The 18,565-nt window shown below is 39.4% G+C and overlaps 1 protein-coding gene across 1 annotated transcript in view; it reads right to left on the reverse strand.

Annotated features, from left to right (window-relative positions):
- The window catches only part of cckbra (cholecystokinin B receptor a), a 39,702-nt gene that overhangs the window by 15,248 nt on the left and 5,889 nt on the right, over positions 1-18,565 (reverse strand). Inside the window, exons 2-4 of the mRNA XM_059554131.1 lie at positions 11,330-11,578; positions 5,490-5,751; positions 1,632-1,759 (exon numbers count right to left, since the gene is read on the reverse strand). Coding sequence (XP_059410114.1) covers positions 1,632-1,759; positions 5,490-5,751; positions 11,330-11,578 — 639 coding nt within the window. The remainder of the gene's footprint in view (positions 1-1,631; positions 1,760-5,489; positions 5,752-11,329; positions 11,579-18,565) is intronic.

Consider the following 18,565-nt stretch of genomic DNA (forward strand, 5'->3'; position numbering starts at 1 on the left):
CACACACACACACAACAGTCAATAGCAAATACTAAAACTAATAACAAAACATACTTACAGTAGCTGATTCAGAAATGCCAGATTGTCGTAGCAGAGTCAGAATTACCTCCTCTCCTAGGTTCACGAAACGGTCGTCCTTAAAATGCGTTGCTGTTCTGTTGTAAGTAATTTTACAGATTTCTAAAAATGCATCTACTTTCAGAAGGCCAAATAAAGTGTTTTCACTTTCACCTAGATACACACAGCATCTCCCTGACATGGCTGCTTCAACACTAACTGCGGTTACTGAAACCACGCCTTCTTTCTTTGCGTGAACATTTGGGTGGCATTATGCAAATATTTCCACATAGTGACATAGACATGTGGGGACATGTTTGAATGAACCATTTTAGGGGGGGGCGTGGCAGAGTCTTAACTTTGATAAAGAATATCTCTTTGGGTTTGAGACTTTAGTCTTTGCAACTTTACAGATCTTCTTCATTCACCAAGAGCTTGTAACACTAAAGAAATCGCATCATATGACCCCTTTAAATATGTAAGACCTTCTGCGCTCCCTACTCTCATTTCACCAAAACAGTAACTTCACTATTTACTCTCTTTGTCTTTTTCCAGTCTCATTTATTTGATCACAGCAATGGTACAAGGCAGGTACAAATAGTACTTTTTTAAAGAATACTTCTAATAAATGGTACCTGTGGATGTCTTTAACTTATATGTCATCAGAAGTACCTCTTTCCACATCACTGAAGTTGTCTAAAGCTTGTCCCTTAAGCCCCTTTCACACTGCATGTCGGACCCGGCATATTGCCGGAACATTGCCAGGTCGCCTTCTGTGTGAAAGCAACCACGTCCCGGGATTGATTCCGGCATTGAACCCGGGTCGGGGACCTAGTAACATTGGCGGGTTCAACCCGGGACGAGCGCTATGTGAACAAAAGCCAGATTTAATGCCGTGTCGAAGTGATGACGTGCGTTATCGCTCGACTCTTTTACCGGTTCCTCACTTTCCGCGCTGACGCCGAGATCGTTCGCTAGCTTCAGTGAAAGTATAACGTGCCTAACGTTTTCAACTCGTATATTACACGACACACCCTGATGTCACGTGTCGTTACGGGATCTGAAAGCACGCACATATCCCGGGAAATCACTGGCAGTGTTAAAGTGCAAAATCTAGCGACCCGGGAATTGTTCCCGGAACACTTTACCCGTGTATTTGCCAGAATGGCAGTGTGAAAGGGGCTTTAGAGAACTTACATCAAGCACATCGGTGCACAAACAGCCTTAATGCCCATGGAGGTACCCAGCTTGACCTTAGTGCATTCAGTCCTTGCCATAGGAAACATGGGTCAAGCAGCCTCTCTCACAAATGGAGAGAGAAGGGAAAAGAGTGTTGAGCATTTAAGATTGGGCACAAAAACAAAACAAAAAACGCCTCACTTGCAACACTTACATAATGCCAAAAAAAAAAGTTTCCAAAAAGTTTTAAAAAAAATAAACTATTCAGAATTAGTGCAATCTTTTAGAAGTTTTCCAGATACTAATCCAGTTTAGTCCAGTTTATCAAAGTAAACAGGCATGCTTTGAGGGCTAACTGATATTGTGGTGTAAGGGCTTTAAAAAATGGTTCCTACCACTAGAGTCTTTCTTCTGCTCCAGTTCAAACTGAATCCCTCTGTAAAGTTCTCTGGATATGAGACCGTAGGCAATTATCATCACCACACCTGGGATGAAGAACAGAATGGAGAGCAACAAGACGTACCTAACAGAGAGAAAGAAAAAAATATCTTTCAATGAAGAGGTAGAGTATATAGATGATGAAACCAAAGGACTGCAACATCAGTAGTGGACTAAATAGAACAAATGACTGGTGATGCTGTTCTGAGCTGCCTTTTCCAAAAGAATGGTAAACTTAAGTAGATTGTAGAAACCATTGACAACCATTGACAACAATGCTCTCTGATATAATGATGATAATAATAATGATAACAGCACTTTGGGGAAACACAGCCCTGGTGTTTTGGTGTATTGATTGAAGAAGATCTAAGGTTCAGTTGAAATTCAGGGGTTGAAATTCAGAGGTTCTCTAATCTTATAGTTCTGTATCAACAATTGATATTCATACTTCCTCTGAGGTTATTGTCACTAAAGTTGTTAACTGAGATAGAAGATGGTTTCAGTTACCTGGATGAGCAGTATGATATACAATTATCTCAGTTACAGAATATAAAAAAAAATCTAATTTTTTTGATAACCTGCAACCATGGTGATGTTCAGTACAACAGCATTATAGTATAGTTTAACTAGCATTTGCAGTCTGTTCAAATGATCTGCAACAAACAACACAAGCTTTAGATTTAGTCCCACAGTATTTAAAATGATGTGGTCAGATGGTCAGCTCTGGCATACAATGGCACAAAGCATTACTTGAATGTCAAACTTTAAATAAAAAAGCTCTACCCCATAATATGATGTCATTTTATAATATTCAAATGACAGCGTGGGAGTGTTCCCTGAAAGCATCTCCGGTAGTCCGTTCCTCTGATCTTTTTCATCTATCAGACAGCTTTGTGCTTAAAGCTTCTTTCCATTCTGCACTTATCTGATATCAAAGACACTTTTCTCTCCTCTTGTTTCCTGTGTGGCTTTCAAATTCATTACGAGCTCCAGCACAAAGGCAATAAAAGCAACACTAATCCAACCAAGGAAGTGGATGTAAGAGATGAGGGTGTGATATTGGGAAGCACCTTTTTATGCAAAACAAATTTATAATGTGTGATATTTAATACCTGTGTGTTTGTTGGAAGTTGCCTGCTAATAGGCTTGGCTTCTTTGATTCTCTATTTCAGCTGGGTCAATCGTTTACACCCAGTGTTTTCCAACTGGTGGGTTGGTGTTGTTGTTATTGTTGTTGTTTTTTACCCCAAATTGTGTGGGATGCCCCAAAGGTGATACACAAAAATCTAAAATCAGCTGGAGTATGTGTAATTTAATCAATCCTGCTAAAATGTAAAAAAAAAAAAATAATAATTATAATAAATATATAAAAATATGTCATTTTGAGATTTATTAGTGCATCAAGGGCACTTTGCCTGTTTCTACAGTTACATTATGAAAGTCACAAATCCGAGCCCCCTGGAGCTCAACAGCCCTCTGAGCCAGTGTCTGACCACGACTTGAACCAGCAGGCTGTGACTTGTGTGAAGCTCTTGTTGACTGATATGATGCATCTGACATGAATGTCTGAAGCGAGAGAGTTTGTGAATACTATAGAGGTTTGGACCTCAGCGTCACAGTTAATGAACAAGATTTAATTGATCTTGTTATGTATTTTGAACTTATTTAGAGCTGAGTCCTGACAGTAGGTCACCTGCTTACAGACCAGCTTAAACCACCATGGATTTCCAGGCTCTGGCTTATGCTAGTTAGTCCTATTTTGATGCTTCTACACCCTTGTTAATCAGATATAATTTCATACTGATTTTAGGAATAAATTATGAGTAGTGGTAGGTTTTGGTGTAGGGATTGGGTTAAGTCTATATTTTTGGACAGTAATGTTGATCCAGGAACATGTCTCTTGGCAAAATCACGGCAACCCTGCACATATATACACATCAGATAGATAGATAGATAGATAGATAGATAGATAGATAGATAGATAGATAGATAGATAGATAGATAGATAGATAGATAGATAGATAGATAGATAGATAGATAGATAGATAGATCAAATCCACAAAAGAGCAATGATACTCAAGTGCTAAAACAAGTCTCAGTTAGCTTAATACAATGCACATATCAATATTTGTAAATTATATAATAAATAAAAAGAAAATTAAATAAATATATAAAAAGATATAAAGCAAGCTAGGTTTTTTCTTTTTTAATTGTATAATAAAAAAGAAAACAAACAGACAGAATACAAAAAGATTAGAGAAGCTATAGTGTTCATTTATTTTTTTTTAAGCTGAAGTTCGTTTTTAGCTGATTCTTGAAGATGGCTAAGGACTCAGCTGCTCGGACTGGGTTGGACAGGTCATTCGACCAGAAGGGAACATTTAATGGAAAAATCTGTTAAAGTAATTTTTTTTTTTTGCTTCTTTGGGATGGCACCAATAAAGCGACCTTCACTTGCAGTTCACTTTGTGTCTCTCCTCCTATAAAACAAAGGTGTCCAACACTCCACCTACAGAGCTACTGTACCTGCAGTCTACTACCAGTAATAGTTAGATGGCACACAGTTGCAAAGTTACTTATAGTGATAATCAAAAGTGCAAGTGCAACTGAAAGATCTTATGTTGAATGCACTTAAATACCACCACAAATTCATAATTATGAGTGGAATAAACTGTTTTCTTTGAGTCATTAGTTTCCAAGTTGGAGCATGTTAGTGAGAAAACACGGCAGACACAATGGTGGCAGCTGATGGTAAATGTTTATATATATATATATATATAAAATAACACTAGATTAATTAGTGAATACTAAATACTACAGTATTCACATTTACTATATAATACATAACATTTAAGTTTACAGCACCTTTACCAATTGAATGCACATAAAAAACTGAGGCACATACTGTAATACTTTTGTAGAATTAAAGTTAAAAATCTTGCTGTGTTTTTTGTAGAAAATGTACATCACCATTTTGTGCTGACCAAAGTTAGTTGAATGAAACTGATGTCTTAACTGCAACTTTCCAACTTGTAAATACGAACATCCAAGATGGGCTCAAATACATCATGCCTTCCTGCAGAATTTAGCTTCATCCTTAATCAAATATGCCTGAAACCAGTTAATAAATGGCTTCAGGAGGACTAGAAGCTTCTGAGCAGGTGTATTGGAGCAGGTTGGAGCTAAATTCTGGAGGAAAGGAGCCCTCCAGGAGCAGGACTGGAATAAACAGTATTTAATAAGCAACCAGAGGCTGTGACACACCAGCCCAGCAGCTGGCCATCGCTGAGTGTCTGTCAGCTTAGTTTTTGTGATGTGTTCCATGCCATCAACAGTCAGTGGGAAAGGTCACTCTGATTGGCTGCTCATCTTAGCAAACCAGTGCATGAGAAGAAAACCTAAAGCGAGCAAATGACAAAGTCTAGTGAACATGCACAGAAGCTCTTCTAATTGTATGTCATTTTACCTGAGCGTAACCAATACTATAACAAATATTTTCATAAGGACATGGCATCTAGAATGAAGAAAGTGATTAACATGATTCATAAAAATTTGAATGATTCCTTTGAAAATGGTACACAAAGACATTGTTCACAGTTTGTATATCAACAATCCTTGTTTAACTCTTTTTGAATGACAAATATAGACTACTACTGCCTGCTGGTATTGTAAGTTATTTCCTCTCACGCAGACATAGATTGTACAGTCTAGCTGGCCTTTGGCTGCAGTCTTCACAGTCAGTGTCATTGGTTTAGTGTGTCACAGCCTTAGTATTAGTATAATAGAAAAATAATAATGTAATAATAGTAACTCACCAAGTCTGTTCCACCTGGCTGATGGGCCAGTCAAGCCTGCACATGTGAGCTGTGATGTTGTTTGGCTTGTTGAAAGGCACCAGTATACTAAACACAGGATAGGGCACCATGATACACACAGATAGTACCCATGTTGCAGCGATGACCTTATAGGCATGAGAACGGGTCTGCCATGCTCTGGACTTCAGCGGGTTGCAAATGGCACTGTATCTTTCAATGGCAATGGCCACCAGACTGAAGGTGGAGATACTGACAGATATACCTGTGAAGAGAATCCATAGACAAGGGAACTACATTAATATTTCAAATATTATTGATAAAAATAGAATTATTAATATAAAAACTAAATTAATCTAGTTACAAATGTAATTAATGATATTTAAATGTATTTAATACAATGCTTATTAATATTTGTGTATAATCTCAGAAAAAAAGGTTCAAAAGCTGTCAGTGGGTGGTTCCCTTTCAAAAGGCACTAATATATACACTTCGAGTACTAATATGTATTTTTAAGGTATTGTGACACCTTAATGACACAGAATTAACCTTCAGTTCTACCCTTATCAGCCTGTAATGTTATGTATTTATATCATGTATTTACCATGCATTTCTTTGGACTGTATATTTTATGATTATGCTGCTAGTTCTTGTTCTAAGCATTCCCGCTTAGGACAGCATACCTCTGCTAATTTCATCAGATTCAAACACCAAGGATTATGGAAGCTCCTGGATTGAGAACTGCAGCTAATGGGGTTTGCATACATGAATATGTATATTATGCAGTGTTTGCTACATTCTGCTCTGGCACTCTTTACAAATCGTTTTAATGTATTCCCCTATTTAAACACACACACAACAACAACAACAACAACACTCAGATCTCAGATTCACCCCCCACCCCAATTATTGCACACTTCCTTGAAGTATTGAAGTATTTTTCACTGAACAAGAATGTTTCATGCCAAAGTTTTGCTGCACTTTATTCATCAAGTTGTGCTAATAAGAAACCAGGGCTGTTGCTGCAGAACCTCTGATTATCCAGCGACTTTGGGGTAACACTTGGGCAGATGGATTTTAAACTGACTGAGATTACCCAAGTGAATTTCCTAAACTCTCCTTAGATGTTTTTTTGTTTTTCTTTTTTTTCTTACAGTCCAAAAAGAAGCAAGATGAAATGTGAGAGTACCAAATAGTTTACTGGATGCAATTGCAAATAAGCTTTTTTATGGTGTATGTGGTGTCTAAAGCAAGTTCTTATTATTGCAGAGTACTGGCCTCTTGTGCATTGTCTGTGCTCTATTCCGGGTTTTAGATCCGCTCCACTTTGTTTCATATATACAGTGATTGATAAATCCTCTCTGCCTGTATTTGCCAAGGCCGCACACACAGTGAGCTTTTCAAAGCAGACCTTCAGGGAAATGTTCAGTGCAGCGTGACATGTTTAAGAACTTTTATGAAAAAAGCAGAATCTCTGCAGCTCTTCTGTGGTTAAACGGTCAACAGTTCGACTCTATTCAGTCTAAAACTATTACTGCACATAGAACTGCTGTTTACTGTTTTTTCCTCTTCGGTTAAAGGAAACTTTTAAGTGATATTTTTTTCACATTACCAAGATATATTGTCTACATTCTATGCTCCTAGAAGTATTCCAGATCTAATTTTCATCTCCAAAGAATTTACACTGGCTGAGAATGATGGCTTATTTAAAACTCACTTAAAACAGAGGTGTACACAAATGTTGCAGCCATTGTAACCACATTTACCAATCGCACAGACAGTGATTTGTGTTCTGAGGTAATTTTCTTCCTTGTGGGTAGACATTAGCAGATATGACCATGGAGGGTAGGAAATCAATGGTTGATAATGGTTTGTGCATTGATTGCCACTGGCTGACTAAAACCAGGAGCCCAAAGCACTATCAGATTAATGTAATAAAGTGAGGAAGGTAACACAAGAGAATGCCACAGAATGCCAGTGGAGCTGTAGAATGTGATGGAATGTTCTCACAGAGGCGGCATGCTCTTCCTCTGACTCAAGGCCAATGCTTTGCAGAGTGAGAATGACTTATTGCTGTCCAGCTCAGTGCCAAGTAAATTCAGAGACGAAATGCTGATTTAGGACCAAGCTGTGCTGCACGGATTCTCAAGACTTCTACTGCTATATTATGGAACACTCATAAATATGTATAACACAATGTAAGGGATGATGTTATTAAATTGTATTTGTTCGAACAATGTGCCAATCAGTTTGTTTATTTGGCCATTCAAGGGGTTAATTGGTAATAATGACCTGACTGTACATTTCCCACTTATTACAGATACCAAATGAGTTAATAAATGAATATGAAATATTGATTTAAGTTGAAATGATAATATTATGTGAGAAGAAAAAGACTGCAGAGTGATGTGAGAGAAACTAGCAGAGTCTCAGAGATTGGTTTCCAGGGACACTTGATTGACTGCAGAGTGCTGCATTTGACCAATCAAATTATTTAAGAATGAATTATTTATATAATTTAACCACAATTTCAAGTATGTATATATATATATATATATATATTTATATATATATATACAGTACAGACCAAAAATTTGGACACACCTTCTCATTCAAAGAGTTTTCTTTATTTTCAGGACTATGAAAATTGTAGAGTCACACTGAAGGCATCAAGGGCTATTTGACCAAGAAGGAGAGTGATGGGGTGCTGCGCCAGATGACATGGCCTCCACAGTCACCGGACCTGAACCCAATCGAGATGGTTTAGGGGTGAGCTGGACCGCAGACAGAAGGCAAAAGGGCCAACAAGTGCTAAGCATCTCTCTGGGAACTCCTTCAAGACTGTTGGAAGACCATTTCAGGTGACTACCTCTTGAAGCTCATCAAGAGAATGCCAAGAGTGTGCAAAGCAGTAATCAAAGCAAAATGTGGCTTTTTTGAAGAACCTAGAATATGACATATTGTTTCACACTTTTTTGTTATGTATATAATTCCATATATAATTCCACATGTGTTAATTCATATTTTTGATGCCTTCAGTGTGAATCTACAATTTTCATAGTCATGAAAATAAAGAAACTCTTTGAATGAGAAGGTTTGTCCAAACTTTTGGTCTGTACTGTATAAACTCTGCTATACTCAAGAGATTATATGAATCAGTCAATTTCTAGCAAAAAAACAAACAAACAAACAGCAGAATGAAAATTAGATAATATGCATTGAAAAATTAAATTTCTTGCTACAGGCACAGCATTGTTTGAGAAGAATGCTTAATGATCTTATGCCATTTTAATCATTTCTTTTCAATCTGACATACAGGTTTCAGAAGAACGTATATCTCATATGGATTGGTTTTAGTATGATGTTGGACATAAAAAGGTGGTTTGCAGAGAGAAAGGAACATCACATGAGAAATAGCACAGTTAATGGCTAATTAGTGTGAAGTGCAACATCTATAAACATAGTCAAGTATGACTTAAACTAGTGGACCTTATGACAGATAAATGACAACTCAAATAGCCATTTTAAAAGCTGCTCTGTTGGTATCCACCATATTGTTCAGTTTACTAGTCCTGAACTGTAGGACACACACAACCCTTCTTTTCTGGAAAACTCTTTTAAAGGGGTCATGAGCTGAGAAATCTAAATTCCCTTGATCTTTTGATATGAAAAGGTTATTTTACTGTAAAGAAAAAAACCTCCTGTGTGTTTCAGAACTCAATTTTTTTTTATTAGTCTAAACAGCCTTTATTGAGGCCAATCTGCCAAAATGTCAGGTTTTGGAATGTTCCACTCTATGATGTTATAGTGTGACGAAACACCGCTTCTGCAGAAGATCAACGCCTGCTTCTAGATCACTGTCTGTTTAGCCCCGCCCACCGATTTCTGCATGTAGTGTAAATAACAAGAGAGTGAATGGTTTACACAGAAATCAAACTTTACTCTTAATTAGGTTCCTGACTGCATAAGTACAAACTTGGTCCTTCGTTCACTTAATTTTTCTGTGGATTCGTTCACAAACAAGGCACAGTTCGATGAAGGATTTTTAAAAAGATTGAAACTAAAAAAACGATACTGTGCCTACTATAATGGATCCAACAGTAATGTCGCAACACAAGTGTGAGTAACTGTTTTCATTATGTGTTCACTATTGCTTTGTGTTTGATATGTGTATTTATATGTGTAATATTTATGCACTTTTGACCTAAATAACAGCAGCATCCATGAAGGATGTAGACTGTCAAACATACACAACTGTCAGCCTGCAGTGGGCATTTACTTTCTAAGGGTCTTAGGAGTCTACAATCTGCCACGCCTATTTATGCAAATTTATGCTTGCTGTCACAATAGATGATGACATCCTATTAAGCTAACCTATTCAATCATATATATAGAGAGAGAGAGAGAGCGATTTCTGAACAAACCAGAGGGGGGATGTCCGGGGGGATGCCCCCCCCCCCCCCCCCCCCCCCACCAACACCACCACTCTAAAATATATCACAAATCACAGTGGTGCTATGAATATATTATTTTTTGGCAGCTGTTATAGAACCTTTTTTACAATCAATGTTCTTATTTGACCTTGAGATTAAATAGCTTCGATATTTGACCACTATTTATAATAATACTTGGTTACGATGTCACTAATAGATCTTATTTCTGCCAGAAAGCAAAATCAGTCGGGAGTTAAATATATTTTGAACAGAATAACAAGACACATACCTGTATATACAGTATATCAATTGCGTTTGCTTCCATTTATTTTTGACTTAATTTATTCCAAAAGTGTGCACATTGTGTATTCACATGTTTGCCTCATATTTCTTTAAATAGAATATAAACATAATTTCTTAATGAGTCACAGAAAGACAATTTTCTGCTGATCCATCTGTCAATACTGCGTGATCATAATTTCCACTTTACGGTGATTGTAAACTTCTGCGTTCTGTCTCATAATAAATACATTTATGCGTCAGTTTAATATATAAAATATCTGAATTGTTACAGTTGAGTGTTGTTGAGTGCGTTTTCAGCAAAAACATTGTGTATTAGTCTCATACTGTCACTCTAAAATAGACTAATGGCGCACACAGACTTTTTAAAAAGCCCTGCATGGATTGAGGCGCATGAACCAGGATCACGAAACCCAGATGGTCTTTATTTAGCGGAAGCGCTGACAGTGAAAGTCCATAATAAACAAATATGTATTTTTATGTATTTTTATCATTTTTGATATTTGAATTTATTTCAAAAACAGTATCATAGTTATTAAACTATTTCTTGTTATGATTTTAAAACTGTATACAACCTCAGAATGATCTGAAAGTAAAAAGAGGTTCTAAAGTCTGATTTTGTGGTGGATATGCTTTAAAATTAAATTATAGGCTAATAATCTGTAGTGAAGGAGGGTTTTGTAAAAAAACAATTATGACTTTAAGTTCACTCTGCCTGGTTTCAATGTCTGAAAATGATAAACATATGGAAACATTTGTTAAAAAAAGTCATCAAATGTAATCAGCTACATTAATTACATTAAGTATTTGAAATAGTAACACTATATATTTTAAATAGGGTAATTTGTAATCTGTAATCTTGTAAATCACAACAATGATTAGTTTGTGGAATATGCTTGTTGTTGTAAGACAGTTCTGTAATAAATAAATAAAAATAATAAAAATTACATTAATTGAAAATTACAGGCTTTTTTTTAGTTTATTAGGGTTGGAGCTGTAATGAAAGTTTGCTTTAGTCTTTAGCATTATTGAACAATGCTTTGGCTGAACAAAATAAATAAATCAAGCATGAATCTTCCACTTGAGAAAGCTTAATTGAACACTCCTCACCCATGAAATAGGCGACTGTCTTGCACATCGCTGCTCCAAAGATGAAGTCCTCCAGCAGGCTGGGGATGAGATTAAAGGGCATGCAGAAGATGGCCATCATGAGATCACTAATAGCGAGCGAGAGCAGGAAGGAGTTGGTGACTGTCCGCATTCTCTTGTTTGCTATTAGGACCACAATGATCAGCAGGTTCCCAAAAACACTCAGGAGAAAGACAAGTGAGTAAAGAATAATCCTCACGGAGTCCATTTCTGAGGAGAGAGAAAAAGCCATTTTGGTCAATTAATTATATATATACAGTGTTGGGGTAACGCTTTACAAGTAACACGAGTTACGTAATCAGATTACTTTTTTCAAGTAACTAGTAAAGTAAAGCATTACTTTTTAATTTACATGAAAATTTCTGAGTTACTTTTTCAAAAAAGTAACACCAGTTACTTTGTTTTCCATTTATTGACTGACAAGTCTCCTGTCCCCAATTTGGGAGAAATCAGAAGTACAGAGGCGTTGTGTGCGCTGTGTGAACATGATGTACAAACCCGTTCCCAAAAAAGTTGGGACACTGTACAAATTGTGAGTAAAAAAGGAATGGAATAATTTACAAATCTCATACACTTATATTTTATTCACAATAGAATATAGATAAAATATCAAATGTTGAAAGTAAGACATTTTGAAATGGCGTGTCAAATATTGGCTCATTTTGGATTTCATGAGCTACACATTCCAAAGTTGGGACAGGTAGCAATAAGAGGCCAGAAAAGTTAAATGTACATATAAGGAACAGCTGGAGGACCAATTTGCAACTTGTTAGGTCAATTGGCAACATGATTGGGTATAAAAAGAGCCTCTCAGAGTGGCAGTGTCTCTCAGAAGTCAAGATGGGCAGAGGATCACCAATTCCCCCAATGCTGCGGCGAAAAATAGTGGAGCAATATCAGAAATAAGCTTCTCAGTGAAAAATTGCAAAGAGTTTGAAGTTATCATCATCTACAGTGCATAATATCATCCAAAGATTCAGAGAATCTGGAACAATCTCTCTGCGTAAGAGTAAAGGCTGGAAAACCATACTGGATGCTCGTGATCTTCGAGCCCTTAGACGGCACTGCATCACATACAGGAATGCTACTGTAATGGAAATCACAACATGGGCTCAGGAATACTTCCAGAAAACATTGTCTGTGAACACAATCCACTGTGCCATTCACTGTTGCCGGCTAAAACTCAGTCAAAAAATAAGCCATATCTAAACATGATCCAGAAGCGCAGGTGTTTTCTCTGGGCCAAGGCTCATTTAAAATGGACTGTGGCAAAGTGGAAACTGTTCTGTGGTCAGACGAATCAAAATTTGAAGTTCTTTTTGGAAAACTGGGACGCCATGTCATCCGGAATAAAGAGGACAAGGACAACCCAAGTTGTTATCAGCGCTCAGTTCAGAAGCATGCATCTCTGATGGTATGGGGTTGCATCAGTGCATGTGGCATGGGCAGCTTACACATCTGGAAAGGCACCATCAATGCTGAAAGATCCGGCGCCCGCTCTCGGGGGTTTTCGGAAGCCCGCGTTTGCGGTACTTTCTCCCCGATGAGAGGGCGCAATGTGCTGCCTGTCTTTCTCTGAGGAGATTCATGTGGAAAGGCGTCGATGAGCTTGCCAGTTGCTCAAGCATCAGTTGCACAAGGACCAGTTACACAAGCATATTATGCCTAATATTATAATAAGCAGCCGAGGCACGGCGGCAACCTCGATAGCGGGAATCGCACATGATCTGGCGAACGGGTTGGAGACGGCTCGTCCTATCTCCACCTGTGTTCACTAGATCTAGAGCTCGTTCTCCAGGCTTGGAAACCAGCGCTGCGGTTTCATCGCCCTCTGAGACAGGTCGCTGCTGCAGCTGCATGCTCTCTCGCCGGGCACGCTCCGAGGAGTGTCCGTGCATGCGAACTTGCAGTTGCGGTCACGCTGTTGCTGAGGCACGGCGGCGACCACGATCGCAGGAATCGCACATGATCTGGCGAACGGGTTGGAGACGGCTCGTCCTATCTCCACCCCTGTTCACTAGATCTAGAGCTCATTCTCGAGGCTTGGAAACCCGCGCTGCGGTTTCTTTGTCCTCGGAATCTGAGCTCACTGCAGCATTCATCTTTCTCTGAGGAGATTGATGTTGTTTGTGTGACTGAGTAGCATAAAATAATATATATATATATATATATATATATATATATATATATATATATATATATATATAAAGACATGCGCGCTGCCGAGGCAAGCATTTTTATGTGAGTTTTTTCTACACCAGATCGTGTTGATCTCGAGCATCTAGACTCTCTCTGAGGATGGAGGCCATCAAAATGGTCCCTCCTTGGGTTGCAGAGTCTGGGTCCTACAGTAGGTCCTTCACTGTTCCGAGGAAGGATGAGGTGTTGTGTCCTTTTTTAGATCTGTGTTTCTGAACCGCTCATTCAGGGGACTGAAGTTCAGCACGCCTGCACAGGCCAAGTCCGAGGACTGGTGTGTCACGATCTATCAAAAAGATTCACTTATCTCCATCCTTCTTCATCGGAAGTTCCTGAGGTTTGCTTTTGGGGGCAAAAGCCTACCAATACGGATCTTCCTCTGGCATTGCACTCTCACCCCACACTTTCACGACTCAACCACATTGAAGATTGGTTGATATCAGCTCAATCTGAGCAGATGACGGTTCGGCACCTAGGTGTCATTCTCGCTCACATGAAAGAGCTGGGGTTAAGACTTAATGCCAAGAAAAGTGTGCTTTCTCCAGTATAGAGAACCACTTATCTGGGCATGGTGTGGGATTCGACCACGATGCAGGCACGTATGTCACCTGCTCGGATCGAGTCGATCCTCACTGCAGTCGCGAGAGAAGGCCGGTCACTCACTGTCAAGCAGTCACGGAGATTGCTGGGTCTGATGGCAGCTGCGTCCAACATGAATACTATTGGCCATGAGACCCCTACAGTTGTGGCTCAAGACCAAGGGGTTCTCCCTGAGGGGAAACCCACTTTGCATGCTAAAGGTCACACAGCGCTGCCTATGTGCCTTGGATATGTGAAGGAAGCCTTGGTTCTTGTCTCAGGGCCCGGTGCTGGGAGCTCCTTTTCGCTGGGTGATGCTAGCAACGGACGTGTCCCTCACAGGCTGGGGTGCGGTCATGAGTGGCCACCCTGCCCCCAGTCATTGGAGTGGTCACCATCTGACATGACACATCAACTGCCTGGAGATGCTGGCCATGCTTCGTGCACTTCATTATTTTCTCCCAGACCTAAGAGGTCACCATGTGTTGGTGCGCACCGCCAACACAGCGGTGGTCATTTAAATCAACCACCAAGGAGGTCTGCATTCATGCCGTTTATATAACTAGCATACCGGATCCTTGTGTGGGTCCAGGACGAATTCCTCTCGCTCAGAGCAGTTCACATTCCTGGGCGTCCTAATATGGGAGCAGACATCCTGTTGAGGCAGGGGCCGAGGCCTCACACCAAGGTGATGAAGCAGAGTTGGAGAGGTTGGCCAGACTCGGGTGGATCTGTTTGCGACTTGAGGGACATCGCACTGTTCCTTCTGGCTTCCTCTGACTCATCCAGCTCCACTGGGGTTGGACGCCATGGTACAGACATGGCCGAGGCTTCATCTGTACATTTTCCCCCCAATTGCTCTGCTCTCGGGAGTTCTGGAGAGAGTGCACTGGGACGGAGTCCAGCTGCTCTTAGTAGCCCCGTTCTGGCCTGGCCGGGTATGGTTCCTGGGCCTGATTTTTATCTTTTTGACGGCACTCCATGGGAGGATCCCGTCAGGAGAGATCTCCTCTTGCAGGTGGGGGGTGCGCCCCCGCATGGAGCTTAGATGCTGTAGGTGTGGTCTCTGAGGAGGCACAACTCTTAGCTTCTGGACTCTCAACCGAGGTTGTAAGACCGTTCTCCAACCGCCAGCTTGACCCAGTTAACTGCCCGGTTGGTACAGTGCTGGAGTTCCTGCAGGCTCTCCGCAGGGTTGACCCACTCCACCCTGAAGGTCTATGTGGTGGCCATGGTGGCCTACCGCGCCCCTCTCGGTGGCCAGTCAGTGGGCAGAAACCCTCTGGTTACATGTTTCCTCCATGGAGCGCTGAGGCTGAAGCCTCCGGCCAGAAGAAGCTTATGCTAAGCGGTGATCAGGATGCTATCCTAAGCCTCGAGTCCTCTGATCTCCCCTCTCCTGGGGGTCAAGACTCACTCCTTCTGAAGTTTGGCCATTGGACGGGTTGTCCCCTATTTCTGTCAGGCTCCTTCTCTTGCTTTAGCTGTGCTCTTCCACACTAGGCAGAGATTTGAAAGTCTGGCGGCGTGGGCATTCTCGTTCCTCATTCGTTCTCGACGCAGCTCGAGTTCCTGAAGAGGAATGTCTAAGGTTACGTATGTAACCCTGGTTCCTCGAAGGAACGAAACACTGCATCTCAGTGCCACACTTCCAGCATCTCTGGCCGGCGCTTGCTTCATCCTTTGAGGCTGATTACTGGCTTTGCCGCTCATGCTTTTATGCTTCCTGGTCTCTGACGTCACCCGCCTATGACGAATCGCACTTCCATTGGACTGATTATACACGTTATTCAGAGACGTCACGCTGGACGCGTTCCCCATTCGTTCGCGATGCAGCATCTCGTTCCTTCGAGAAACCTTAGACGTCTTTGCTGCTGACCTTTGATGATCCAGTTCAACCTTCTCCTGTGTTCTACTGTACAGACGTGAATTTGCTTTTCCTTCAGCCTGAGGTTAATTCATTACACTTTTTGACGTGAAAGGCCTTTTACATTTGCTATAAATATAACTTCTTATATTAAAAACAATCAAGCCCTGCTTATATTTAAAAAGTAACAAAAAAACAACAACACAAAAGTAACGTAATGCATTACTTTCCATAAAAAGTAACTAAGTAACATAATTAGTTACTTTTTTAGGGAGTAATGCAATATTGTAATGCATCACTTTTAAAAGTAACTTTCCCCAACACTATCTATCTATATATATATATATATATATATATATATATATATATATATATATATATATATATATGTCTTTTACTGCACAAACTGATGAGCTGAGGTGTATGTGTTGTATGGTGGGTCTTAAGGAGGGGGGTATGTTTACATGCATCATCTCCTCATCAGGACATTAATGATGCAGACAGTCCTGAAAAATGACATTTTTGATTTCACATGAGCAATCTGTAAAGTAATCACTCTCCCAGCTAGGTGGCTGACTGTGAATTCTTCGCCTCAGGTTTGAACAATCAATTCACCATCAATCACACAATTCAAAGTATTCTCTATGCATTTTTTCACCACCTACCATGTAGATGTTATTGATAATCATTCTTTCTGTTTCGTGGTTGATTCTGGCTCATCTTTCTCACTCCTGACGTAGGCCACATAATCTATAACACTTTAGTCAGACCTTGTTGAAGTCGAAGCAACCATACATTATGAACACTTTTAAAATCTTCTAAAGTGCACATTTGATTTATTTTTTCTGCATTCATAATAGTGAATTGGTATGAGTTAACATGATTCACTAAAATGCTCAGCCATTGTTGTGGTGTTTAGTCTGTCGTCTGATAGTTTGCTTTACACATAGGGAAGAAGTTGGAAAAATATTACAAGAAACATTTAACTATGATTTACTTATAGCTCGAGTGTTGTATGTAGGCCTAGATCCATTTATGCCTCAGCTGGGGGAAAAATAATAATAAATAATAAAAATAGGAAAATAGGATAGTCCATAGCAACAGAGAATTAATAATAATTTATTAATCATAATCATGACTTATTGCAATATATATATTCAATAATACATATTGCAATGTGTCTTTATGTCTGACAACTGGCAATTTATTTCTCATAACTGTAACTTTATTTTTAATAAGTGAGACTTTATATATTGCAATTGAGACATATTTAATTGTAACTTTATTTTAATATGTATCTTCTTTCTCATTTTTTTTTTCTTTCTTACAATTACATGTTTTATTATTTACACCTGAGCAGAAACAAACAAAACTGCCACTATGGAATCTCCATGTCATTGCTCTATTGATTTATTTTGTCTTTAATCTAATACAGCTGAAAAAATATGCTCATTTAACAGAGGCTTACATAAATATGCATTCTGTAGAGCAGAATCAAGAACAGTTTAGCAGAGATTGATTTACAGTATGTTATTCTGCTGTTTACTCCCTCTTTTTCTGCTGTTTCAAAACAGAATTTATAAACATTGCTCTTTGTCCGTGGGCATAAACAGATGGAAGTACAATGGAAGCCTCTGGAAAGCATGAAATTGACATTTGTGAAGTTGTGGCCGCCTCTAGTCACAATACAGTCAGTCACAGTCAGTGGTGTCGGCACCACTACAGTTAATCCAGTGTCATCCCAATGGTATTGTGCATTGCTCATTCTAGTGTTCAGTGTCAGTCTGAGTGTAAAGTCATAGCTGTTACTGTTGTGACAGCTCCTCGCTTTTCATGTTCCCCTGACCTGCCCTGACAGTTCCTCTGTTCATTTGTCTTGTAGCTCTGCTGGGAGCAGAACCTATTCTCACAGGAACATGAACAGCACCTACCAACTGGCTCCTCCTGCATGTCAGATTTACTTCAGATCAAATTAAATAGGCACTACCAGGTTACTAAGTCACAAAGAATAAAAATCAACGTAAATGCAATTATTTAGGGTACATTTATTCATTTATGTCACTTTGGTTGATCTTGTTCTTAGATTGGTTTCTTAGTCAGGATCCTGACACTTATGTGGTGTATTGTCTTATCTTTGTGTGAGCATGCAGCTTTGAGATGCTCTTCTGTCCATGTGGTGTGCTGTGTGTTCAGGGCATAGTGTCTGTATTTTGAAACTCCTTTCTGGTTGAGTTTCGGTTCAGTGATGGGGTCCGGTTGGGGGTTCTTTGTTTTTCTGTTGATGTTCTCTCTACAGCCTGAATACCTTACAGTCAGGTCCATATATACAGTATTTGGACACTGACATAGTTTTCATAATTTTGGCTCTGTATGCCACCAGAACAGAATTCAAATGAAACAATCCAGATGAAATTAAAGTACAGAGTTTAAGCTGTAATTCAAGGGGTTGAACAAAAATATAACACAAAATGTTTATGAATTACAACCATTTTTATACACAGTCCCCCCATTTTCAGGGATTGATATGTAATTGGACAAAGAAATATTTTGTT

This window comes from Carassius carassius, chromosome 7 (genome assembly GCF_963082965.1).
Source record: "Carassius carassius chromosome 7, fCarCar2.1, whole genome shotgun sequence".
Classification (NCBI taxonomy): Eukaryota; Metazoa; Chordata; class Actinopteri; order Cypriniformes; family Cyprinidae; genus Carassius; species Carassius carassius.